Genomic DNA, 26,885 nt, shown 5'->3' with positions numbered 1-26,885 from the left:
AAAAAGTGCCGTGGCTCCGAGGTCACTTCCTGCGTTTGTGTCTCTGGGAGGAGCTTCCTGATTCCCATCCAGCAGTGCCGTGGGATGGTCACTTCGACATGAGATCACCATCCCTATTTTAAAAAAAAAAAACCTTCCGGCTCAGCTCGTGCTAAACGTGCTCTGTGCGCTCGGATGCGAGCGCTGGTCCCCCGGCCGAGCTGCACTGTGACATCAGAGGGAGGTCCTAAGCTTGGGGGTTTCAGTTTTCGACTTTTAAGAGACGTTTCCAAGAAAAGGAAAGTGAATCATTTTACATTTAATAAACAGGATTTCTGTCACCTCCCCATCTCCCAAATGTCTGGAAGAAAGAGCCCCTGTTAGCCAGCAGCTACTGCAGCTTATCACCGGGCCTGGGATAACATCAACATCTTCACGTGAAGCGCTTCATTCAGCTGCCGTTGAACAGAGTTGCTGTCTGCTGTCTCTTCTCCCAGCGGGAGAAATGGTAGTTTGTGGTTTCGAGTTCTTACAAAAAGCAATTAAAACGGCAAAGACGATTGCCGTAACATCCGGAGGTTTTCGAGTGCGGTTTCACTTTTTTCTAGAGCGAGCCGAGCGATGCCATATTCTGCTTTTACCCATTCAGAGAGCAGAAAGCTAAAGTAATTCTAAGTTTACAAAAAGAAAGCCAAGCAGGACTAGCACAATGAGCTGAAGCTGCAGTATGCACAACCACCAAACCATCCATCATAGAAAAGACCTCCCTGTCCCCGTGTGCATGTGTTCTAGTTCATATCCTCCACAGACCCAAAGTTTCGCACTGACCCGTTAACCTGGCACTTGTGTCCACAAGCAGTGCAGCAGCAGCCATTGTGAACCAGGGACTCGGATGCGTCCCGTGAACGGCTTTAGGAGGAGCTCAGCTGTCTGGGGGTAAATTCCATAGGCTTTCAGAAAAAGAAAAAAAAAAGTCTTCTCCAGTGGGTGCTCCAGAGCACATGTGTGGGAGTCTAAGCAGGGCCTTCCGTCACGAATATCCTAAACCATGAGGACATTTCAACAAAGCAGATTTACACACATTACCTTAAACCATCCGTCTGAGGAGGGAGAACTGCCTCAAGGGACTAAGACTGAGGACTAAAAATGTTTTTCCTTTAGGTGTCGTGTTGTGAAGGCAGTTGATTATTTCTGTTTGGATGAGGAGACACTGATGTGTGTGTGTGTATTTCAGGCAGAGGGTGTGCCATCTAAATTTACATTCTGTGGACACCATCCCAAAATATCCCACAACCAAGGGGACCAGATACTTTCCAATACTGATAGGAGCAGTGGTGGATAGACGGGACAAATATGGACACATTATCTAGCTGGGGGGTTCCCTTTGTCACACACACACACAGGGCAGGAAATCCTAACTTTACTATAGTCATGTGTAAAACCTGGATTCTATTCTCCACCTGTAAACAGGTCTGAAATACAATCCTCTGTATTAAAAGCACAGAGGAGCTGTTAATGACAGAAAGTGACAAAGACGAGGCTGCAGCTTTTATGTATGCTTGTGTCTTTTCACGCACTGGAAAATAAGAAAAGGGAAAGAGGACAAACGGCTCTGTGTGTGCCCATGGAGAACAACCGGGCTTTCAGTACCATAAAGAAAAACATGAGAAAAAGTACATGAGTAAGTACAAACATTACTGGTGTGGACTCAGATCTAAATGATCATTCAACCCGGGAAAACAAAGACACATGGACAACAGCGCGTCTTTGTGTGGTGTTCAGCAGTAAGTGGATCCTGCTGCTGTAATTAAACTGGAAATTGCATAAAGAGAAAAGGGCAAACAGTGGAACCTTTGAACGTTTTCCTATATGTACCTCGGGCCGCCGAGCCCCGGGAGCACGTGCGGAAAAATGAAAAGTTTGGAAATAAAGGCCGCCTGTGAGGTGGTTGTAAGCCCCGACTCGGGTGGAACACACAACGCGATGAAGTAAAAGAGGAGAACGCTTCCTGACCTCCTCTGCAGAGCCCCAGAGAACAAACGGGCATCAGAAGGGGCCGAATGCGGTAGCGCTGCAGAGATCCCTATCATTATATGGACGGGCCTCGCAAACAGAGAGGCGGTCGCAGTGCGCCGCTGACCCGGAACACGTGGCCACAGCGCGCTTACTTTGGGACTGCTGCTCGGTGTGCGCCGCTGTAGGGGAGCGGTGCGGTTTTTGTACCGCCATGGCGTCAGGGAGACTGGTTAGAGACGCCGTTAGGGGAAGGTTTTGGTGGTTCTTTTTTTTCCCCGGAAAAGGTCGGATAATTCAACCCATTCAAGTTTTTAATTAGTAAATCAAAAAAGTGAAAAGCCACTGAAACCTTTTGTTGCTGTTTTCGGAGGCTACATACAGTGAGACAATTCATCTTCATGTCCCTGCTAAGTCCTGCTGCTGCAGTGACCTGATTTTTCTGGAGGGGACCAGCAAAGTTTGTCTCACTAGTAATCGGTCACCAGATGATAGAACCTCCACTTTAAATGGTGCTGAGGAGACAAATGGAGTTTTCAGAGAAGGGTGCAGGAGGTGCAGCATGCAGTCTGGCAACGGCAAACTCATACTTAAGTCAAACCGCTCAAGTGCCCCCGTATCGCCTTACATAACGTTCTAAGAATATTTGTCTTTTTCCCCACAGTGGCAGTAGGGGAACACGGACTTTTCATCTGACCGGGGAAGGTAAAGAAAGTGTGAGGCAGTTATCATTCCTGAGCTTAAAGCCAATCATCCTCAATGAAAATTCCTCTATCTGTAACATATTTGTTAATAAATGGCTTCTGATTCTGAATTTTAGCATTGGCTGAAAGAGAACTGAAAACAAACCAAGACACCTCAACTGTCCTTTTCAATCATTTCTTTTTTTTAAACTCCTTCCACTAAATGAGGCATAGTCCAGACCAAAGCACCACGACGGGAGGGACTGGACTGAAGAGCACAAGATGTCCGCTGTAGATAAAATGAGATCCAACACAGCCTCCTGTGAGTTTGGAAAGGTCCTGAAGTCGCGGTCGACAATGAGCGTGTAGCAGTAACGCACTCGGTTCATGTTCCCCGTCTCCTGCATTCAACATTATGTGTCATGTTGTCAAAACAAATCATTTGGGGCCTCTCGTGTATACAGAGGAAGTGAAAGGTACTCATTCACCGCCATTTAGTTAAAACACAAATGTCTCGTTATTCTCTGGGCAGACTGTATCGTTCTGGCCTTTATTCTGCACGTTTAAGGGTTAGGGTTCCCTTTAAGGGTCAATTTTACAGTAGTATTTAAGCCTCATATAATTTACAATCAATCCAAATAACATTACCAACCAAATCCAGAGTACATTCCCTGGGTGGACATCATTTTACCATGAAACCCTTCAGTTTGAGCAACATGATTGTGATGATGCATATTTCTAATAAATAATTAATCTGACTCTCTGGCTCTAGCATTTCCAAGACAAATATTTATTGCATATGAGTGAATGTATTTGGGTTCGGGTGTTACAGAGCCAGAAGATGACTATTGCATGACAGCAAATATTATAAATCTCCACTCCGTCAATGTGCCTGTGTGTGTTAGAGGACAGATCAGGATGCACTATTAATCGTTAACTTTTAGTGAAGTGTCTTAATGGAGTTTTTTCAGAAAGGACGTTTTTAAGATGTCTCCAAATAATGGAGCGGCCAATGTTGCCTTTTTTGGCTTTCTACATGGCTCATTGAGCTGATGTGGATAATTACTATTAACGTTAAAATTGTTGTTGAAGCTGGATATATTGCAAATATACAGGGGGGGGGGGGCAGAGAATGAGTGAGCCAAAATTGAACTGCCCTATATACACTCACCGGCCACTTTATTAGGTACCCCATGCTAGTAACGGGTCGGACCCCCTTTTGCCTTCAGAACTGCCTCAATTCTTCGTGGCATAGATTCAACAAGGTGCTGGAAGCATTCCTCAGGGAGTTTGGTCCATATTGACATGATGGCATCACACAGTTGCCGCAGATTTGTCGGCTGCACATCCATGATGCGAATCTCCCGTTCCACCACATCCCAAAGATGCTCTATTGGATTGAGATCTGGTGATTGTGGAGGCCATTTGAGTACAGCGAACTCATTGTCATGTTCAAGAAACCAGTCTGAGATGATTCCAGCTTTATGACATGGCGCATTATCCTGCTGAAAGTAGCCATCAGAAGTTGGGTACATTGTGGTCATAAAGGGATGGACATGGTCAGCAACAATACTCAGGTAGGCTGTGGCGTTGCAACGATGCTCAATTGGTACCAAGGGGCCCAAAGAGTGCCAAGAAAATATCCCCCACACCATGACACCACCACCACCAGCCTGAACCGTTGATACAAGGCAGGATGGATCCATGCTTTCATGTTGTAGACGCCAAATTCTGACCCTACCATCCGAATGTCGCAGCAGAAATCGAGACTCATCAGACCAGGCAACGTTTTTCCAATCTTCTATTGTCCAATTTCGATGAGCTTGTGCAAATTGTAGCCTCAGTTTCCTGTTCTTAGCTGAAAGGAGTGGCACCCGGTGTGGTCTTCTGCTGCTGTAGCCCATCTGCCTCAAAGTTCGACGTACTGTGCGTTCAGAGATGCTCTTATGCCCACCTTGGTTGTAACGGGTGGTTATTTGAGTCACTGTTGCCCTTCTATCAGCTCGAACCAGTCTGGCCATTCTCCTCTGACCTCTGGCATCAACAAGGCATTTCCGCCCACAGAACTGCCGCTCACTGGATGTTTTTTCTTTTTCGGACCATTCTCTGTAAACCCTAGAGATGGTTGTGCGTGAAAATCCCAGTAGATTAGCAGTTTCTGAAATACTCAGACCAGCCCTTCTGGCACCAACAATCATGCCACGTTCAAAGTCACTCAAATCACCTTTCTTCCCCATACTGATGCTCGGTTTGAACTGCAGGAGATTGTCTTGACAATGTCTACATGCCTAAATGCACTGAGTTGCCGCCATGTGATTGGCTGCTTAGAAATTGAGTGTTAACGAGCAGTTGGACAGGTGTACCTAATAAAGTGGCCGGTGAGTGTAGATTTCACCTACTGCTAGGTGCTACTTCCCCTTATGGGCTGCTTGGGAATACTAAGGCTCCCTGACTCCGCCCACTGATCTCCAGCTCAGCCAATCAAATGTTTTCATTCCCCAAACTGCTCAGCATCTTGAAGGTCACAAAGAAAACCTCCAGGAGAAACACAGTACCTAGAAAGCTCCCATCACACACACACTGCACGCACGCACACACGCACACACACACACACACACACAGTATCAGCACAACTTTGTTATTCTGTCTCTGTCTCACACACAAAAAAACAGAGGGCTGCTTTTCCTCTTTTGTGTGTGAGGTGGAAAGCAGATGCTGCCCACCCAGGCGTATCTATGGCAACTTGCCTGCGGTTGGCTGACAGGGCGGGACGGTGACATCACTGGTCTCTTTTAGGACTGCCACAGAAGATAGTGAGGTACAAGGAGAGGCAGTGGAGGGGAAGGAGTGACGGTGGGAGGTCAGGGCCCGAATTCTCTCCCTCACGTACACACATACAAGTACATTCTGCAATACAGAAAAACTGAGATTTTTATTTGCAGACTGTGTAGTATTCAATGATCCTCTAAAAAAGGCAATGGATCATATCCTAGTAAGGTTTTATGTCATTGGGAGTGATAGGAAACAATGCATGGACCATGTCGGGTCTAGTTCTATGTGCTTGGGTCACTAGAGGGCACCAGACACAAATATCACCAGTGCTGCATGTCTCTTTGCACACAAGCTATAGAGCACACAACTGATGATGTATCACAGTCAGAGTATGCAACCTTTACAGGACTATAAAGTATTGAAAATTTCTCCTAGCGTTGTTACAAATGACACATCTTTGAGTATTTCTCCAAATGAGCCTGTAAGGGTGCAGGACATGAAGTAGCAGTGGTGTAATGGGATTAGAAACCTGCGTCCTCCTCCGGTCACGTTCTCTCCCGTTTTTGGCAGCTTACAGGGTGCAGAAGTGAAATGCATTTTCTGACAGAAAGGGTGGAGGAAATGAGATGGGGAGACGTGAGGAAGAGTTAATTCAATTAAATCGATCTCTAGTCTGTACATTCTGTCTTTTACGCTTGCTTAAATACCGATATGTGCGACAAGGAGTTAGTATATGCTATAAATGCAAGAAAAGTCCACAAATCTATATTTCATAATTCGATTCACATTGTGACGCAGTCTCTGCAACTCGATCCAAAGTTGTGCAATGGTTTAAAATACCTGCAAGGTTAGAGTTGAATACAGCCTGGCTGTCTGGAGTTACTGTATTTATAAATAACCACCGTCCCTAATCTGTCAAGACTAAAATGCGCTCAGATATTATCTTGAAGGAAATACTGTAAAAGTATTGGTTAGGAAGGCTGACCGTGGTTGTTTTGTGTATCACGGTGGAGATAAATTACATCCACCTTAAGGCCTGCTGCAATGTACAATATACATGAACGTTTTTCTAACTAATGATAACGGACAGCACAGTCTAAAAAGAGGCTGGACAGTGGATTTACCTTCATGGATGGTGCCCCGTTTTTGGCGTAAATAGATGCAATACTGTGTTGTTTTCAAAAGACCCGAGTAGAGCCCCTTGATTTCTGTGATTTACAGTAACAGGACCCTGAACTGTGCTGATTAATCTGATCCAGACAATGGCTCGAGGGCACAGTTCCACAGGGCCGATGTCACGATAAGAAACCGCGATTCTTTGTTCAGTCTTTGGATGCGAGCAGGATTTCACATTCAAACTAGTGCGTAATAACATTCCGCGAGGACAAAAAACAGATTGGTGTGACAGATGCAGCTTTTGTTACGTCCTGCAGAGCCATGCGCCGCAGCTTCTGCAGTGTGCACGCATACCGCTCTGCACAAAAGACACCTGGAAGATCAGTACTTGGTCCTTACAGCCTTCACAAAGCTTTGATAGCATTTCACAGTCTTCTGGTAGCTGGAGAGCAGAAGCTGAAGACGAACCTGAGTAAGAACACTGACGAAAGGGGAAGGAATGAGTGTGCGAACCGTGAGTCTTTTTGTTTAGTTAAACCTCAGCGATTGGAGCTGAAGCTCCAGGGTTCTCTGGCCAACGCTGAATACACAATCTTTTGAGTTTGTTAGGACCAACGCATCCAAGAAATATGGCCCTAGATACCCTTTTGGGTGCTTTTGAAAACACAACACCACCAACATCTCTCTCTCTCTTGTCTGGTGATGAGTGGGGCTTATCGATCCTCTCTCACGCTGGAAGGACCCGCCCACTTGTTAGAAACCTTAATATCTTTTTAACTCACAAACACTGACGCACAAATTCCTTGTGTCCCGGCGGAGTGCATTCTGAAGTATTGTGAGTGCTGGCAGCGAGCGAGGAAGCAGCCCCCCTCCCGGTCCTCCCCCCTGGCTGCTTCCTAGAATTGTTGCCACATCCACGCATGGCTTAAATGTTCATGCAGCGTGCATTTATGTATGTGTGTGCGTTCTTAAGTCGCGTTTAGATGCAGTTTTGGGAATGGTGCTGGTGTCCTTGAGGAATAAAAAACAGACATTCAGTAGACTCGTTGTATTATTCCGTACTGGTACAAAATTGGGCCGACTGCTTGAAATCCCGCTCCCACCAGATGTTTTGCAGAGTGGTGTAAATGCACTATTCAGTGTAACATCTGTCCCTCTCCAAGCCACATCCTACAGTAGAGGAGAAGTTTGTTCGCTCCGTGTCTAATTGGTAATGGTGAATGCATTGTGATTATTATTAATATTGTGAAGCAATCTATTTCCAGAAGCTCTAAAAGTTTCTTTAGAGGTTTCTAATATTAGCTTTCATGGACGTGGCAAAAAACTCCTCAATTTTTCAACCTTTCAATATAATAAAAGGTAATGTCCCGCCGTATTCTTTGTGCTTGCAGGCTGGAGTTTGAAATTGGTTCTCTGGAGAGCGAGGAGTCTCAGATATCCGCCAAAGAGCAGGTTCTACGGGCTCGCCTGAAGGAGACGGAGCGCTCTATAGAAGACCTGCAGAAGGTGCAGAGAACACCGACACTTTGAGAACCTTTTATGAACATTTAATGTGCCTCTAAAGTTACAAATGAATGGCGTTGAAAATGGTATGCAGACAGCATTAACTGCTCTAACTGCTTGCAGCCATTGCTCCGTCCCAATCTTTTTAATTCTCATCATCTGTTATCAGTTCCTGGTTGGACTAGTTGCAATTATTTTTTAACCCCATTCATTTCTTTTGTAGAAGCCAAAAAAAAACACTAATTAAGAACAGAAGTTAGCGAGAAACAACTTGGATGAATTAACTTTGTGTTTACAAAAACATCTTTAATTGCATCATAAAACACTGATAACTTTGCAGCCTGATGCAAACGTTGAAGGAGCCGGCACTAAAAAAGTTTTTTGCTACATAAAGAAATCAATTGTTATTCTTTTTTTTGAAATACCAAAAGTCCTGCCATGGCTCATGTCGATTTTTCTTTTCCTCTCCTGTCCTTCAGAGTCTGATGACCCATGATAAAGGTATGACACACACACATACACAAAACACACAATGAAAACGCACTAACACACTAACACGGATGATGCGTCTCTGAGTTATAGTTGTTTCCGAGCATTGGGGTTCCTCTCTTTCTATTTCTGTGTGTGTGTGTGTGTGTGTCGGGTTTGGGGGGGAATAATAGTCTAGCTGAGGCAGGAGGGATGCCGGCCAGAGTGCGCTCCTGAACCCCCAAACACACACTCAGCCATACCTACAGACTCCCATAGACATATATATACATGCACACTAACACACACATGCACACAAAAATGGCACGTACACACGCAGCTCAGCGCGACTATAGAAGCTCACACACACACAGACACACAAGGCCATGACTCTGCAGCCTGCAATCGCTGGCTTCATCCCTCCTATTCATCAACAAGCCCTCTCAAGCCCCTAAAGCTTTGTCCCTGCAATTACACACACACACACACACACACACCTACACACGCTTCTGCTGCATAAGCACTGAACCTCAGGGGTGCTAGAGTTGCCGTGGACGCTGAAACAGAGATGGTGGGAGTTAGTTTGTGTGAGTAGTTGTGTGTGTTTGTTTGTGTATGTGCGTGTGTGTGTGTGTGGCCGGGGGGGGGGGATCGGGACACGCAGATGGGGTGTGGTTAATTTCCCCGAATAGAGGGGCTGGGCTTTACGGATGTGAGTATTTGTTTCGGGGTGTGGTTACACATCGCTGAGGTGTGTGTTTGTGGCTGTTCCTCACCGCCCCCCCCCCCCCCACCCCCCACCCCCGATCATGTGTCATTTCCCCCCCTTTGCTCCTGCTCACTAGATGCCTCCGGCTGCATATCCGCCCCGCTCTCGGACAGCACGGAGCCCGATCCTGACCACGTCGCCGTGGCCGCGCAGCCCAGGACCGGCCCACCTGACATACCAAGACCTGGTAAGACAGAGGGAGGGAGGGAAAGTGAGACAGAGGGGGAGGGAGGGAGGGAGGGAGGGAGGGAAGACCAGAAGATTTTGGGCCGCAGCCAAGTCGGATTATAACCAGGACAAGCTCACGCGCACATGGAGGGTGGACGGACATGGACACTCACACATTCGCACTATTGACGTCAGATCTAGACATTTATGGACTTTTAATGTTAAAGATACGCAGCCAAAGCAGTCATGAACTCATAGAGACACCTACTCACACACTGTTAACAGAAAAGGCCCAAGGATGATGTTTCAATCTACTTTGGAGAAGGTGTCCTGGCTCCTTGTCAACTTTTTATACACAACTCAGACTGGAAAATAAAAAAACACAAATCAATTTGCATTACATTTGATCTCCCTATTACTTTCCATTTATTTATTGTGTTATAGGCTTATCATTGGTTGTATTTTAGTAGAACTACTTTGCTGCATTAACACACTAGGTTAGTTGTTTTTAGCTTTAGTTTTGATCCGTTATTCTAAAGGAAACCAAAACCAAATATGGAAATGGATATCTGTTCATACCCCATGGTTGTTTCACTGTATACAATGTTGCTGACTTTGCAGTGGGGAATAGCTCTACAAAATAAAAGCTCAGCTTTAGGGGTGCTTCTCCCCTCTCTGCAAAAATGAATGAATTACTGCAGAAGCAAATGTAAGGAGTCCTTTGTCCAGAGTTACCGTGTGAGGACAAAAGATAAAATATTACATCTTTACATTACAACCTTTAAGGATTTTGATTACTATAAAGTAGCTGTCACTTTTAAATCACTTATAAAAGCTATCTATTTGATAGTGACTTTACTGCACAAAATACCTGAAGAAGATCCATTTGTAGTCATGTGCTCACTGCACCTGTAGTTTGCAGGTCAAAGCTAATGAAGTCAACGCAGCATTTTTTACACACAAAGCAGTTTGACTAACAAACTCAAATTGCAGATATTAGTTTATCAGAGAACGCTGTGTCCCCATCCTCACGCTTCACTCACCCCCCCCCCCTCCCCCCCCCATCCGACTACCTCTACTGGTTTCTCCCAATCCACTCACCCTTTACTTCACCCCCCCCTCCCCCTTGCATCTACCCCTCCTTCCTCCCCCCCCATCCTCCTAACAGCAATGTTTGCCATGGAGATCAACGTGGAGCACGACCCGCACACCGGCGAGCAGCGCGTCATCTCCTCCAACCGCGTGAGCCCGCTGGACGCGGCGGCGCGCGGCATCAAAGTCTACGACGACGGCAGGAAGGTGGTCTACGAGGTCACTTCCTCCGGGGGCGTGTCCACCAGCACCCTGGAGAACGGTTGGAGCTCCGCGCAGGTCGACCAGCTGGTTCAGCGAGCCAGACCTGCCGCGCAGGCCGGGGACGGCGGCAAGGGTCAGGTGACGGTGACCCCGCCGGCCCCGCAGGCCTACGTGTCCCCAGAGGATGTCGATGATCTGTCTCCGCCCTCCTGCGCCCCGCCGTCCGTTCCTTCGAGCCCACCGGGCCAGGTGGTCCTCCAGCGGGAGGCCCAGCTTGGCATGATGCCCCCGTCTGCTCCCATCACAACCCAGCCGGGCACCTCAGCCCGCCCGGGCGGCGAGCTCGGCACCGCGACGCAAGCCTGCGCCGAGCACCCGGTCACCATGGTGTTCCTCGGCTACCACGACGTCGAGGACACGAGCGAGAGCAGGCGGCTGCTCGGCTTCGACGGCGCCGTGAAGGCCGAGGTGGTCCTGATCGACGAGGACGACGAAAAGTCGCTGAGGGAGAAGACGGTCACTGACATGTCCATCATCGACGGCACGGCGGCCGACCTCGTGTCGGGGCGGCCGGCCACGTCCGAGGGCGCCAGCACGGAACTGTCATCCGACGGCCGCGAGCCCGACAGCGCCTCCTCGCCCCCCGCCGAGCCCGACGCCAACCCGCCCCCCCCGCCCGGCCTCACCCCCGCCAAAGGTACAGACAAGAGGAAACGCTGCGAGTGCTGCATCCTCATGTGACTGAGTATTCTCCCTCTACCACCCCTCAACAACCCTCTCTTCTCTGTCTGGATGGCTACTAACAGAAGCCCCGCCTTCCTCCTCCTCCTCCTCCTCCTCCTCCTTCTCCTGCTCTGGACTCGACTCGCACACACAACGCGCGCACACACGCCCACACGCTTGACTGACCTTTGACCCTTCACTCCGTTACGTTATTACCTCCACATCGCTGCTGTTTCCCGACTCTCTGTCACCACGAAGGCTGCGCCTTTGCCCTTCCCATTTCTCCTGGAGACGCGGTTTATTACATCGACTCGGAATTAGACTGGAATTCGGCTGTTGTTCCGCTGCCATATTGATTTACAGACAAACAGATGGGGACAAACTGTTTAGCCAGTTAATAAACAAAACTAAACTCAGTGGTCAATAAGAGACAATGCCATGCTGTCTAACCAAACAGTGTGTCAAGTACAATCAGCCACATCATTGCCTTTTAATAAGCCAGTGTATAAAACATTCAAAAAAGACAGAAACAGTCTCAGTACATTTTTTAAACTCTTAATTCAGTTACTTCCGACTTTCTTTTCTGTCTACGGATTCTCTCCTGTTGTCTCCCAACCTACACAGACGCACACTAACAGCCACACCGCCACCCAAAAACTCAAACCAACCCCCCCTTCCTCGTACCGACTGTCCCTGACTAGCGGGGAGAGCGGGGTACTCGTTGCCTTGGTTTCTTTATGTGCCTCATCATTCTTCCACATCGATAGTCCTAACAAAACTGTAGATAAGATAATTAGAAGTTGCTATTAGGCTTTTATTTCAGTGTGCCGTTGTGATCTGAACTCTTTTTATTTATTTATTTTCTTGAAATTGAAAAGACCATTGAATTGTTGGGAAGGCGGTTTCCATGGGAAACTGTGTTGTTTTTTTTACATTGTAGTTATAAGAAACAAGACTTGCTATCTTCATCCTCATCTCTCTCTCTTTTCTCTCTCCGTCATTTTGTCCATTAACTCCAGCTGTTCCACTGCTGAGGCCATTTCCTCCTATTCTACTAATCCCAAACTCAACAGCCAATAGGAAGCAGTGGAAGACCTTTTGGCAGCCAGTAGGATGTATACAGCCAACATTTTCCAGTGTGTCTAAAAGGCCATGGAGCACAGGAAGCAAACGGCAGCTTAACGAGCTCACTGGCAACGAAGGTTTCCATGTATGAAAACCAACACAGGGTAACTACCACTAACAGCAGGGCACCAATGGTTGCAAAAGGAATAACTGCGAGCAATAACATATTACAAGTTCACGAGAGCTTTTGTCAAATAAGCTCTAAGACAGACATTGTGTCCTATTCCCGTTTAATCTTTCTGTCCATGAAATTCCCTTTGTGGCCTGCGGATGGCCACCACAGACCCACTGTACTCTTTCCCATTCAAAGAGACGGAGAACACTGCCAGCTCATGCTGTAGTCACCAACCGGGCCCTCGTTTACAAGGGTGCTGCAATTAATGTGGCCTGGGTGTCATTACAACAATATATATATATATATATATTACGCTCTTCTTCGTTTACTTGGCTGTTTGAAGATAAGTAATCTCACTCATTCTGTTTGAATAACGATGGGTGCTCTGGGAGGATTTCTGCCTAATTTCAAGTGTCTTTGATGTGAAATGGTCTCGAGACGAGGAAGATGCTTGATTATGCATCATGGGAATTGATTTTTTTCGTAGAGTTAGGGACCTCACCTCTGCGTTGTACCCTACAGAGGAAACCCCTGCTGTTAGAGTGAGCATCAATAAAGTTGCACGGGCCAGATACGTGATGGAAGAAGATGTGCACGTTTACAGAAGAGGCCGAAGAGGCCGCCCGGGATTCATCGCGATGGGATGTGGTGACGTTTATGTGGCTATGGTTTTTTCGTGGGCTGGGATGTCCTCGGCTCAAATCCAACCTGGGCCCCGATATCAAAATGGTTTATTCACAGCGTGAGACAACAAATGACAGCCAACACTTCGCTAACCGTAACCTGAAGAGAATATTTTTTGTCAGAGTGCGATACCTTTTCTTTCTCTTTCTCTCTCTCTCTCTCTCTCTCTCTCTCTTTCTCTCCGGCCATGCGATTGACAGTAGAAGAAAACATATTTCTATGCAGTGTGTACAAACTCTGATAAAACACTCATAAAAAGAAAGAAAGAATGACACCATTTTCCTTGGCAACGTACAGCATATTTCCGTCATTGAAAGGTTAATGGGTGGATCAGTCCTCTCCTCACCCGGCTCTGTGCTCAGCCGCATCTCACGTCTCAACTGTCCTGTCGCACTGTGCTTCCGTGTGATTGGCCGCCGCTGCTGTCGGTCAGTCTAGCTTGCTGTGTGATAGGCCACCACCAAACCCCCACGGGGGGTCTCGTTTCCTGTGCAGATACAGAATGTAAATACGCTCTATATTCTATGTAGTCACAATTTCATTTTCCACATCTATATAGAGATCTAGAGGAAATTCAGAATATTATAGACACATTGTTGTGATGTCCTGGGATGCCGTATAACGACTGTATGACCGCACAAGCGCTTGTTTGTATATTTTCATTCTCTTTAACTTCACTGCTTTGCTATGTGTACTCTCACAATTAACGGCCACACAAGTTGTCCCCCTCTCCTGACCACCACCAACAACTTTTTTGAACATCCCAGGACCTTTACACATGGTGCAGAGGCGGGATCTGGAGTAGCCATACCATTGGATTTGCATGGTTAACTATTAACCACAAACCATCAGATATTTTCCTCGCTTTTTTACCAAAGCATGATGCACATTTTTACCCTTTACGCACTTTTTCCCTCAAGGCAACCATTGGTTTCCATACATTTGGGTTAAATATTAATATTAATTTGAATTAATATATATAAATATTATTATCTATTTGACTTGCTTGGGACAGGAAATTATTATTTCATCAAAGCTAATAATTGTTGAAATTCCTTTGCAAAAAATCCTTTACCAAAAAAATGTAATATATACAAAATATACAGTATACTAGCAAATTTACATTACCCTGTTCTCCATGTTCATTCTCTGTGTTTGAATTTAACACAACAGATCTCCCAGCGGGGTCGGGGGGGACACAGAGATGGTTTATCGTCATTGAGTTCAACTCCAAACTGCAAGTCCTCTGTAGTCTGGAGACAAATACTTAAATCGTCCCAAAACTGCCGAAACGTATTCTCATGCATGACTGTTAGGTATTAAAGATTGAAGAGGCGATGCAGATGAGTGTATTCTCAAAAGTGTCATCTTATTTTTCTCCAAGGTGTAGTGCACACACATGATGTGCAGCAGGACAAAGAAACACGTATGATGTTTGTGCCCACATAAGGAAAAACACAATCCCCATTAAACAAAAACAGAAAAAGAAAAGAGAACAGCGGAGTCCTGGTTAATGAAGCCCGACCAACCCGGTTAGCCAGTGCGGATTTGTGTGCGCGTGTTTTTGATGTAATGCAAGGAGCTGTAGGTGAACAACAGACTAGTTGAGTTTACCAGCCTCACTGCCACGCCTGCAGTACTCCTCTGAATCTGTAGGGGTCGCTCTCTCTTACATGTCTGCCTGCCCTCAAGGTTTTGGACTGATAAAAACAAAAAAGAGCCATTTTCTATTGTTCACACCTCTCTTTCTCTCTTCTTTTATGGGTATGAAAACTCAGTCTCTCTCTCTCTCTCTCTCTCTGATGTCTGTATGCTCTCTCTATCTTTGGTCAATAAAGCTGAGTTTCTCCAGTGCCCTCCTGCCGTCTCTTGCTTGTTGTTCTTTCCATCTGTCTCTAACATTCACTTTTTCATTGGCTGCTGACAAAGGGAACACAAGCTGTCCTCCCTGCACTCCTATCTCTCTTAATACCTCCTGCCACTAACAAAACACACACACACACACACACACACTTTGTCCAAAGTGTCACATCAGACAAAACAAAATCACTCAGGTAAGTTTATCAACGTGTGCTTTTGGTTGCATCACACAATCACAAATGTGGGTCAGCTCACTCAACTTATTGTCGTACAGTTTATGGCCATCATAATAAATACAACTCTTAATGGTTAAAGACTTGTGCAAAGCTAAAGCCCCAGTCAGAGCCAGTTGGATATTATAATAATACTGTATAATATCAGAGTATTAGAATGCTGCTCATGGCTTTAGATGAAAGCCTCAGAATTTCGGATAACATTCAAAAGATGCTGCACCACAAAATGCATTCTGTCTGCTCTCGCTAAAAGTATGAAAAAAATAAAGGACTAAAATGCAAGTTTTAAAGTAAGCACTCTCTTCCATTATGACTAGCCATTGCTCATGAGAAATTGCTCTATTGCTACTTCAATATACTTACCTGTGTGTGTGGGATCTCATTAGTTTACACACTTTAAGTTAAGGAGTATAGGAGGGTGAGGACTTGAATGGGCATCTGGTGCTCTAGGCAGGGAAGTGGGTAGATGCTAAAAACACACTCATGGTGTAGCTGGATCAGTCGTACAGTTTTGCAGGAGCCCCGAAGGACATCATTGCACTGCATGCTCACACATCTAACACCAGTGACACCGCGGCACACGTCCATGACCCGAGACGGACGCAAAACAACAGCAATGTTCTTGTCACCCCAGAACGGAGGTGGCCACAGCCCTGTTCGAGGATGAAATGCACAAATGATAAGCATGTGAAATGTGTACAGTACACTATTTAGGACATCAGCATCCTCTGTGGCCCGTTACATATATATTGAGATTCCTTTTGCAGGTGTACAATCTGTTGATGTTGTCTGTCCCAGATGACAAACTGGCTGCCATTAGTTCCACTAAAAAGAAACATACACACACGATCTGGGGAGAGCAGCGACACAAACATGACACACATTTCCCTCAGAGGACAACCAGCGTCTGAAGACTGGACTAACAAACACACATGTACTCACACACTCATCCAGCACAGAGGATGGGTGTGTTTTCCGGGATAGTCAGCACTAATACATTTATCTTTACACAATGACCGCCTGGTGTCTTCAACGGACATCATGACTGCAGATAATCATTGATGCACACACACACACACACTCATACAATAGACACAGTAAGCACGCATCATATCTTGGTGATTCGGTCAGATTACAGTGTCACTTGCACCTGGCGTAGTTCAAAGGAGGTGCAGTAATCAGTCACGGTTGAGGGATGCAGCTTACATCTTGGCCTTGTAACGCTGTGCGTGATTTGTGGTTTCAACCATGTCAGTACAACTTTACATTAGGACAAGTGGTTAAATATACATCAAGAAGAAAGTAGTAGATGGCTTTTTGGGGTTGGGAATTCAAATGCTGCTGAAATAATGACACCTTATTTTCATGGTGTTCTGGGAGTAGTTTTAAAAACTACAGTTGCTGATGCTGCTAATACTACTACTACTACTACTACAACCACTTTTACTTCTACTAATACTAAAACCATGGCAAACATTGACGCTTTTATACCTACCACTGGTGGAGTAACATTTATTCAGATCATTTAAAAGCAATAACACATGTGAGTAAAAATAATCCTATGCAGAAAGTCCTGTATATGTAACATTAATTAGCATTTAATGTTGGGTAGTTTAATCAAAATGGTATGCACTTTTATGCTTTTTAAATAACAAAACAATCTGTAAAGTAACCATAGCTGTCAAATTAATATCATGGTACATACAGTACAATGTTTGGTCTTGAAATATAGCATACAGTAACATAAAATGGGGATACAGAAGCAAATAACACAGATTTTACTAGTGTAGATTGAAGTAGAGCATTCTTTAATGGCCACTACCACCACTGTGGCAGCGTTTCTTTGGTGATGTTCATCACTAAGCTACAGACACACAGCTACAGATTTCATTTCCATAACGCAAATGACAGGAGATCATTCAACTCTTTCGTTTAGAGTTCATTTTACGCAGCAAAAACTTTAACTTAATGCACAGAAAATTCCGTTGTGTTGATATTTTGCAGTGATTACTGCAGTGAGTGGCAGTAAGTTGCAAATGATCAGAAATGCAATCGAATGAACTTGACATCTCAAAAGGGAACTGGGTCACTGAACCAGCAGAGAAGAGTAGAGGTTTTTTAATTAACGCCTGGGAGTGCTGTGAAACCCTGGGATTCAATTTGTGACACGGTTGCTCTGGTTGAATTGAAAAAAAAACTCTCAATTACGATAACTGGGGAGGTTTCCATGGCGACAGATGATCATATGAGAATATTAATACTAATGGATCTCCTCATAGGTCAGATGCTTGTTGGCATCCTGAGCATTTCACAGTGACGGGTTTACAGATGGAACAATAATGGATTTGGATGTTTTTACAGTTGCTGGATCAAATATTCCATCCAGTTGGGTTTTAGTAAACTCTAAAAACAAGCTAGAAGACCCAACAGTCGAGAAACTTGACCTGAAAGGATATGACGATTACCAATCATGACAGCGGTTTCAGTAACTCAAATCTTATTTTATCATAGGTTGCGACCAAACAGGAGTTACCGTGACAACAGCCAATGGGTATGAAGCTCCAATGTCGACCAGGAATCCTTCCACTGCCACGGTGAGTAGTCTGTGAACGTGTGAGTTTGTCTCTATGTACATCTAATGGTGCCATTCTTAAAAGTACAGTTAAAAAAAGGCCAAACAACTGGAAAATATTTTAAAGCTGCAAGTATGTATAATAATTCCCACCAGAAAGGTTTTGTTGATCCTTTTGGAAATTCCTTTTGTGCATGTGAAAATGTAAAAATATCACGTACAACTAAAGCCATGACAACAACTACAGTATTAGATCTGAGATTATTTATTCTGGTTTGTCACATTGTTTCCTATCCAAGAATTAAATATGGCCTCACTTTATGGGTAACCATATCTACTGTGGGTTCAATTTAATGTGGTACTGAACTATTCATATTGAGAGTTTTATTCAGTCATGAAATGAGTTTATTGGGACCAAACAACTCTCTTACAATACATTTTGTTTTCTAAAACTGGTATATATTGATATATGGATGTTCGGCACACAGTAGCCGTGCAGTAATACTTATTCATTTGTTCAGTTTATTTTTATTTTTACGACAATAGTTTGTGTCCTCATTTTCTCTGGGGTGAAAACAGAAGATGTCAAATGCTTTATTTAAGTAAAATTAAAAAAACTATGATAAAGTCCCAAGTAAGAATTTAAGAATCCTTCAAAAGTAAGACTATTGCAGAATGGTCCGTTAAGTGTCCTTATTATTTCAGTAAAATATGAATCTGTAGTATTATAGCCTAACATACTATTACATGGGGTGGGGTGAATGCTACAATATTTTCCACAAAGTACCCTTCCATTGAACAAAAATGCAATTGTCTGAGTCACACCCCCCAAAAAACTATAAATATACAGCAAACGTGTGTAAAGAGAAGTGGCATAAATAGACTATTATTCACGAGCGTCAACTGTCGACTAGCTCACTGTTCTAGAAGGTTCTGAGTTTGTTTTTTTGTTTGTCAAAAAACAGAAATGCCCCCTGAGCACATTTGACAGAGGGAAAGTAGCCAAGAGGAAACAGAGAGGTGGGGGGGCACAGAAGAATGGATGGATTGGGGGGGGGTTGCAGCTGAATAAATGAATGAAAGGCAGTACGGCCCGTAACCTGATCCGTCCGAGTCATCCGCTTTGTGCTCAGGGCTGGCGCCGCGGCTCGCTCTCTGGAAGCGGACAGGGAGCTAGGACGAGAGGAGAGAAGGAGGAGAGGGTAGAAGGATAGAAGGAGAGAGAGCGCAGCGGGTAGGAAACCGCAGCTCGTTGGGAAAAGAAAAAAAAAGAGAAAAAATCCCAGCTCAATGTCATCCGCGAGGCGGCCGTTACCGTTATTACTGCTGCAGGGAGCGGGCCGGCATCAGCTCCTCCTGCTCCTCCCGCCCGCCGCGTCCTTCTAACGTCCCCGGCGGACGACACGTTTTTATTTTTCTTCCTTTCCCCGCGTCGAGGAAGGACGGGACAAAGCGGGAGAATAAACTGCGGGGAAGTTCACGCCTCCGCCGTTTGCAACTTAATCCCGGCCGTTATCCCGGCTGCTATTCGGCCGTTGGGGAGCTCCGGGGGATCAGCGCCCTGCTGCCGCACTCCTCTCTGCACACAGGTAGACGGAATCCACTAAAGTCATGCTAAAAAAAACGCCTGTATGTGCTTTTAACTTTACGTTGGAGAGGGAAAAGAAACGCCAAACGAAGGAATTGTGGGTAAAAGTGATGCGTTCGTTTATAGGTGGTCAGTTTGGGCTCCGTTTGGCTTCTGTTTTTTTCTTTTCTTTTGTTTTGCTTTTTCATTAATCTTGTGAGTTGTCGTTGTACGTGCGCTGATTAACAACAGAGGCAGACCCAGAAATTACCCCAATTGGCTTTAAAGTGGCGAGGACACAGGACACTGTCCAGTTATCTCCTAAGAGATAGGGACAGAGAGAGAGAGTGAGAGAGAGAGCTCCAAACCAGGTTAGTGGACCAGACCGCTTGCTGCAGCAGTCTCTGTGTATATTTCCGTCTCTATTGGCTCCTCCTCTTCCTCTGCATCACTTTAACCTACATATCAATATGACCTTAACCTGTTTGTCATCCTGCACGCACACAATGACTTGGCAGAGACACACTAGGGGTTATGTATGGATGGAGACTGTTTGGTGCGGGCTGCGCGTTACGTCCTCACCAAACACCTTTTTTTTGTTGCAGTTTATTTACATTGATTCTCTCTGGTTTTGTTGGACAACCCTCATGGTAAAACCTCGATGAAACCTCAGCACAGGGGTCAAGTAGCTGTGCACATTGTATCAGCCCTGCTCCCAATGTCCCCAAATCCCTTGTTACATACGCAGGATAGCACCTTCAGAGGTAGAAGGTGTCACGTGTCAAGTGCGAACCAAGCCGAGAGGGACCAGACTTCACTTGTTTGCTCCAGATTGGCTCATGTTGAGTTTTGAATCTTTGTCTTTCCTCCTGCAGCTGTCACCATGAACCTTTGACAGCGCTTATGTTCGTCGAGGGGCGGACATTTTTAATGTAATTGTCCGATTAGGTGTCTGAAATCAGAACATGAATGGCATTGGTTTTTTATTTATGCAGCACAGTGTTACAGTGATTTTTCAATCAACACATTTTTATGTGTGTGACCCCAAATTTGCAAAGCATACTCATGCAGTCAAACCAACTCTCCTTGACCCCGTTTTCCTACCAAATCCAATCATGCTGATTGATTTGACTTTGAGTGCAGCTGACCGACACTTTATCAAAGGGGGGGTTGCAGGCCTCAGAAATTAAACTCGTCTCTATGAATATTCTCTATTGTCCCAGTTGCTTCGTAAAGAGACAGCAGTTCAATACTGTTTAATCGTGGCCTTGATAGCTTTTGTTTATTTTGCACAGCAAGAGCAGTGCCAAGGAGAAAGCCATCATGGCTCATTAAAGGGAGGAACAACGTGTCTTTTGAGTCTATTTTCATGAACCTGAACAAATCTGCATCAGTAAAAGATCCGCTGATGGGGTTCAATTCGATCCATAACATTCATAATTGAGGGTTGAACCAAGTGTGTTTCCAAGCTTTTTTCAGAATGGCTCCTCATCCGCTATTTGTCTACTGTTCCTCGTCTGTTTACTGTTTTGTTGGGTCATCATTTAGAATTACCAGCTCGTTCTGGAAACAAAAGCTCAGACGCAGTGTTTGCCAATAGCCCAAAGCCAGCTCACCATTTGATTAGATAGTCAATGACAGGACGTACCTGCCACATACCTAATGTCCCATTGAGTGTGTGTGTGTGTGTCATGGGGAAGTACGCATTCCGTCCCCACCCCTCTCAGCACCGTGGACTGTGAGAACATTGACAGGAATAACACACTTATCAACGATGTCCTCTTCCTACAGACCTCTCCCATTTCCCGGAACGCACACACACACACACACACACACACACGCAGACACACCAAAACGCACAAACATAATCACAGAGGTTACATAAAAGATGTGCGGTTGATGGCGTTAAAGGTCGGGGAGCTTCGTGTGCGCAGGAAGTGTAAAATGGGAGTGAGGTACGGGATGAGAGAGGCCGACGACAATAAACAATGAGCACAAGGAGAAATGAAGGGCGCTGCAGGTGTGTGTGTGTGCGTGTGTCAGGGCTAGGTGGAGCGGTGGATGTGAGGCGAGGGGAGGAGGAGCAGGAAGCCTGTTCAGCCCAGCACAGCTCCGAGGGCTGTTGACATTAACCAGGCAGCGATCTGTTGAAGGGCCTCCCTCCTCCGCTGGCCGTCCCTCACACGGCCAGAGTGATACTCTGCCTCGTGTTATGAATCAAGTCCCGCACATTAGAGTTAAATCAGCGCTGTTCAGATGGACAAAGGTCACAGACACAGAGTCCGCGGTCCGAGCTGTACTGGATGTGATACAGCCAGTAAATGGGAAGGAAGGAAGGACAACTTTTAGCTTTGGGGTGGTGTGTCATTGGAAATCATGTGAGGCCCCCCCCCCCCCCCCAGGGCCAGCTATGACACCGGGCCTTGAGACGCAGCATTTTCAACAAAGCCTCCTTGTGCTCGTGCGTGTGTGAAGTGGCCCGGGATTTATAAAAAGCTCTTTGGACTGTGAAGGACACTTTTTAGCCTATTTTGTTTTTTTCCCACGGGAATGGATGGCACCTTAAAATAATGACGGCACATAAGAGTGTCGGCAGGTTTTTTTCACCGTAATTTCTTGGATAAAGCCACAAAAAAAAGAAGTCACCTTGACACTGCCAGAAGAGAAGAAGAGGCCCTTTTCACAAATATTATTTTAAACTGTTAAAAGTTTGTTTTTTCCAAAATGAAAGCAATCCTCATGTCAGAGGGTAAAGAAAAAACACAGTAACAGGCGCCGTGATTGGCTATCCAATCAGTGGTGGTTTTGGTAACGTCTGATAATGGCACCGAATTACGATCTTGTTGGCCATTTGTTTTGGTGTGTCTTCCACAAGGGAACATGTTTTTTTCTTTTTTTTCTCCTTTGAAAATGACAACGAAGTAAGAAAGAAAAATGCTGAATTAAGCACTCAACAAAGGTCACATTCCATATTCTGCAAGTGTTGGGTCCAGTGTTGTGCCGTTTGTGTTCCAGAAAGGAAGAGAACCGAGGGATGCAGGAAGCATAACAATGCAAACCCGCCATGTGACGGCAGCCCCCACCGCCCACTATTGTGTGGCACGTCCAACCGACTGTATGTCGCGCTGTGCAACCCGAGTCATTCATCCAGCGCGGGGTGAAACGCTGCAGAGTAAATGCAGCGCAGTAACACAGGGAGCAGGACGTTATTAAGCAAACTGCCTTCGAGGACATTCCTAGCTTTTAAAACTGCCAAAATGAATTGGCTCGCTCTACAAGAATCCAAAATTGTTTGCACAATAAATAAAAAAAGGAACAGTTTGATCAAATACTGGAGCAGATACTGTATCTGTAGTTCCAGGAAGTCAAGAGGGAGGCTGACCTCTGATGGGTTTGGTGGTGAAAAGCTGCCGAGGTCTCTCTTTATCTCATTCCAGCTTTAGACTGGAATGTCAGATCGGTACTTGGCCACTTAGGTGTAACTGTGGGGGGGGGGTCATTTCTTATTTTGGCGCAGCCTTGGACCAACGCGGTCAACACGTCATCACAAATTGATTTGCGGAATGTGCGAGATGTGAAGGAATCCAAGGGGAGTTTTTACTTTTAAGGTCAGCTGAAGGTGACCGCTACCATTCTGGTCAACTAAGGTCCCCTCGAGGTGAAGTGGTGAGAGTTAGGTGCTGAGGCTGAAACGACTCAAAACCTAGAATAACTTTGCTCGTCATTTGTTCATTTGGAAGATGTTCACTTTAGGAATTTACCGTGGGAGGGGGGTGAAGCAGCGGAGACTTTCTGTTCATATAGCGAGAACAAGCACAGACGGGAACAAATTGAATTTAAATGCTGGCCGGGGGGGGGGGGTCTGACTTCAGGTCATGTCGTCCCAAACTCTCTGAGGTCACATGTTTGCTTGGTAAGAACACATGAACATCTCTGTTTTCACTCAAGAGGGTTGGCTTACTCCAACCCACGTGCTGAATGCAGGACAAAGCCGCCGCGGACGGGCCGTAAGTAAACAGCGCAGCTCGCCGGCTCGGACATGTTTACTGTCAGCAGGGCTGCTCTCCCCCCGGCTGTCTAAATACTGCAGCTAATGAGCCACTTCCCGCAAATAGACAGGTGATTAACGGAGAGGCCGAGCAGTTAGCTGGTTAATGCTATAAGCGAGCACCGGGAGGGAGGCTCGCTCTCCCTCCGAGGACAACGGTGCTAATGCGCTTTCCAGTCTTTTATGGGCCTCTCAGCCGGGGGTTTCCCAGGCGCAACGCGGCGAGCCAATTTGCGGATCCGTGCGGTTGTTACGTGAGAAAGTGCAAATGCTGATCGGGATCAATTCCCTCAAGCAAAGCAATTATTTGCCGTCGGCTCGGGTCTGTTAGCGCATGGCGCGTTGGCGTGGGCGCACAATCTAAACGTGCACTCCAACATGTGGTGATAACGACCCGCCTGCTAATTGCTGTGGCGGGCTTTTCGAGGGGGTGCATCGGTAGGAGGGGTTGAGTCAGGCTTTCTAAACATAGCTAGCTGACATGAGTGTGAGATGGCGTCGTGCCAGAGTTGAAGTCACCGACCTAATCTCCCTTCGCCCCTCAAACAGCGCTCGCTTCGAGCTGATGACATGAGCCAATCGCCGTCTAATTGATTGGCAGATGCTGTTGATGATGTTGATTGAGCCGGTGGCTGTGCCAAAGAGAAAGAAAGCTAGGGGCGGAACCCATTTGTGATATACCTGTTCTTGGATATAAAACCTTGCAAGAGAAAAAAAGGAGACACTATTGTGCTCTTTTTACTCCAGAGGAAAAAGCTTCATTGACTTTTTGGAATTTGGTTGTGTTGCTTCAGCCCATCGGGCGGACGAGCCTCACTGTGTGGTCTCCTCCGCACTCAGAGGACTAAAACGGGCCGCTTCACGCTGGGAAAGGATTACAATCATGTGCTCGGTGGCTTTTCGCTTCACACACAAAGAGCCAGGACCACGTCCTCTGAAACCCTCGGGCTCAGCTGACCACGTGTCCCCTCCTCCTCTACGGAGGATTGCGCTGCTCCGTGTCTGTCCTTATTTCCCGCCCGTACATCCTGTTACCTCCGATGGTCCGTCTGATTCCACAGAGGCTCGTCTTTTATCCTTTAACCCTCAGTTAAAGGTCAGATCTTTGATGCGGCCACCGGTGGGGGTCTAATGGTCATTAGGACGAACAATAGATGATCCGGTCCACTGAAACGGTGGCGCTTGTGTTCACTGAACCTGTGCCTGTTTGTGTGTGTGAGACGATATGAAACTAAAAGGAATGTTTAGTTTCCAGCAAGTACTGTGCCGTGCTGGGTAAACAGCAGGAGAGAGACGTTTCATAAGAAAAGGAGGAAGGGAAGGGATCCCAGTCTACGGTGAGAACTGTAGCTGCACTACAATTAGTACGTTTATTTAAAAAAATCGGTAGCTAAGGGGAACTTTTACTGCGAGTTCATCACAAGTCATTTTTCTAAAGCTGTTTGTCGGTTCCTGCTGGCACAAGTCAGTTAATCACTGACAATAATCATTGTCAATAAGCAGGGGGAAGAAGGATATATATGCTACCACGTTGCCTTTGCTGTACACAGATGATCATACTTCCTGCTGTGCGTGTTGCCCAGCCTTCCTCTGACATTCGTTTGGATCCAGAAATAACCCTAAAGATGACCTCTACACAGGCCAGTGGGGCTCATAGGTTTTTTTTTTAACAGAGGTTCATTTGGCATCAAAGACTCTCGTCTCACTGTGCCCTTCAACTGTCCCGTAATGCTTACATGGTCCACCATTCCACCGGGCAGCCGGCCGAGCACGGTACAGTTTGTTTCACTGTCACACTATGAAATATTGTCCTCAACACAGATCTGACATCTGCTTGAAGAAATGAGTGCAGTTGGTGTTTGGACTTCATCCAAAAAAGAACTCATAACTCTGTGTCTCTGCCACTCTGTTTGGATCCGATTAGACCTGCACTTGTGCCGAGGGCTGTTGATCTGGCTCTCCATCCGGTACTTTTGGAGAGTAGTCACTCTCTTTGCCTACAAACCTCCCTCTGTGAGCATGAGTGTGTGTGTGTGTGTGAGCATGAGTGTGTGTGTGTCTGTGTGTGTGTGGATCGTGGCATCAGTATTCAGACTCGAGAGACTCGCCGATGTGCCTGTCAGGCATTTTGTTGTGGTTTCGTGGAGGGGTCTTAGAGGGTCTCAGTGAAGGGTGTCCTGAGAGGCTTGGAAAGGGACTCGCATGGCGGCCATATGTCCTCCGGGGCACTCCAGAGGCTTCTGGACACGGTTCCAGTCTGGGTGTTGTTTTGCTCTCTCTGGCACTGAGGAGGTTAGGATCCATTGTTGCACGAGCCCTTCTTAAGCATGCATGGACATCACTTTGCTGATGCTGCACTGCTGGGCTGAGAGTCAAATTACCCAGAAGCCCCAGCGTGGGTTTGATAACACTTAACTGTTCGATTTAGTCATGTCAGTTTTATATAAATAAAATAAGCCAATTTCTAAACACATTACAGTTTTTCTCCATTGGTTTGGCTCATTTTTGGAAACAGAAATGACATTCTCAAAACAACATGGACAAACCTCCAAACAACTTAGCAATTTCTCAATACAGAATTGAATTTCTCATTCATTTGGTTAAATTGTAAATGTCTAAGTACATGTCTCAATGTCTCAGTACACCTTTGCAAATGATTAAGTACATGTAGCCTACGTTTAGCACAATTTCCAAGTGAATAGATCTTGTTGATCTAAACTGATTGTTGATTGTCAGTCTAATTGTTTTTCGCTCAAAAAAGTCTCAGCGTATTTTCATTGTATAAGTCATCACATGCACAATAGTCTGTTCAATTGTCAAAATTACTCAAGAACATAATACCATGAATAACATTTGATAAATTCACAGTATTACAACAATTGACAGTCAGGTGAAACTGGAACTTTATTTTATCTATTCTTTGACCGGCTTTATTTACAGCACTGTAGTATGCATATAATTTACATTGGTTTTTGTTTTTGTGTTTATTTTACAGTATATTATGCTGCTTTTTACTTTGATGTATGGAAGTTATTTTATGTTTGTGAATGATAATTGCAATTACAATTTTCGGTAGTATGAGTGCAATGTGTGATGTCAAACCTTGGAGGCTAATCTTACCCTAAAATCCTATTTTATTCTGTTAGCTAGACAAAAAAAACAGTACAGTAACCATTGTCAATGAAGGACTG

The 26,885-nt window shown here is 45.6% G+C and overlaps 1 protein-coding gene across 2 annotated transcripts in view; it reads left to right on the top strand.

The window, feature by feature from the left end:
* LOC119226864 (PALM2-AKAP2 fusion protein) overlaps nucleotides 1-26,885 on the top strand; it is a 59,072-nt gene that overhangs the window by 19,736 nt on the left and 12,451 nt on the right. For both annotated transcript variants that reach the window (XM_037485207.2, XM_037485208.2), the window contains exons 5-9: nucleotides 7,955-8,069; nucleotides 8,546-8,567; nucleotides 9,380-9,490; nucleotides 10,640-11,464; nucleotides 18,019-18,101. In XM_037485207.2, the coding sequence (XP_037341104.2) occupies nucleotides 7,955-8,069; nucleotides 8,546-8,567; nucleotides 9,380-9,490; nucleotides 10,640-11,464; nucleotides 18,019-18,101 (1,156 nt within the window). The remainder of the gene's footprint in view (nucleotides 1-7,954; nucleotides 8,070-8,545; nucleotides 8,568-9,379; nucleotides 9,491-10,639; nucleotides 11,465-18,018; nucleotides 18,102-26,885) is intronic.

Source organism: Pungitius pungitius, chromosome 18 (genome assembly GCF_949316345.1).
Source record: "Pungitius pungitius chromosome 18, fPunPun2.1, whole genome shotgun sequence".
NCBI lineage: Eukaryota > Metazoa > Chordata > Actinopteri > Perciformes > Gasterosteidae > Pungitius > Pungitius pungitius.
Note: the sequence above shows the minus strand (reverse complement) of the source record. Positions and strands in the feature narration are given on the sequence as shown.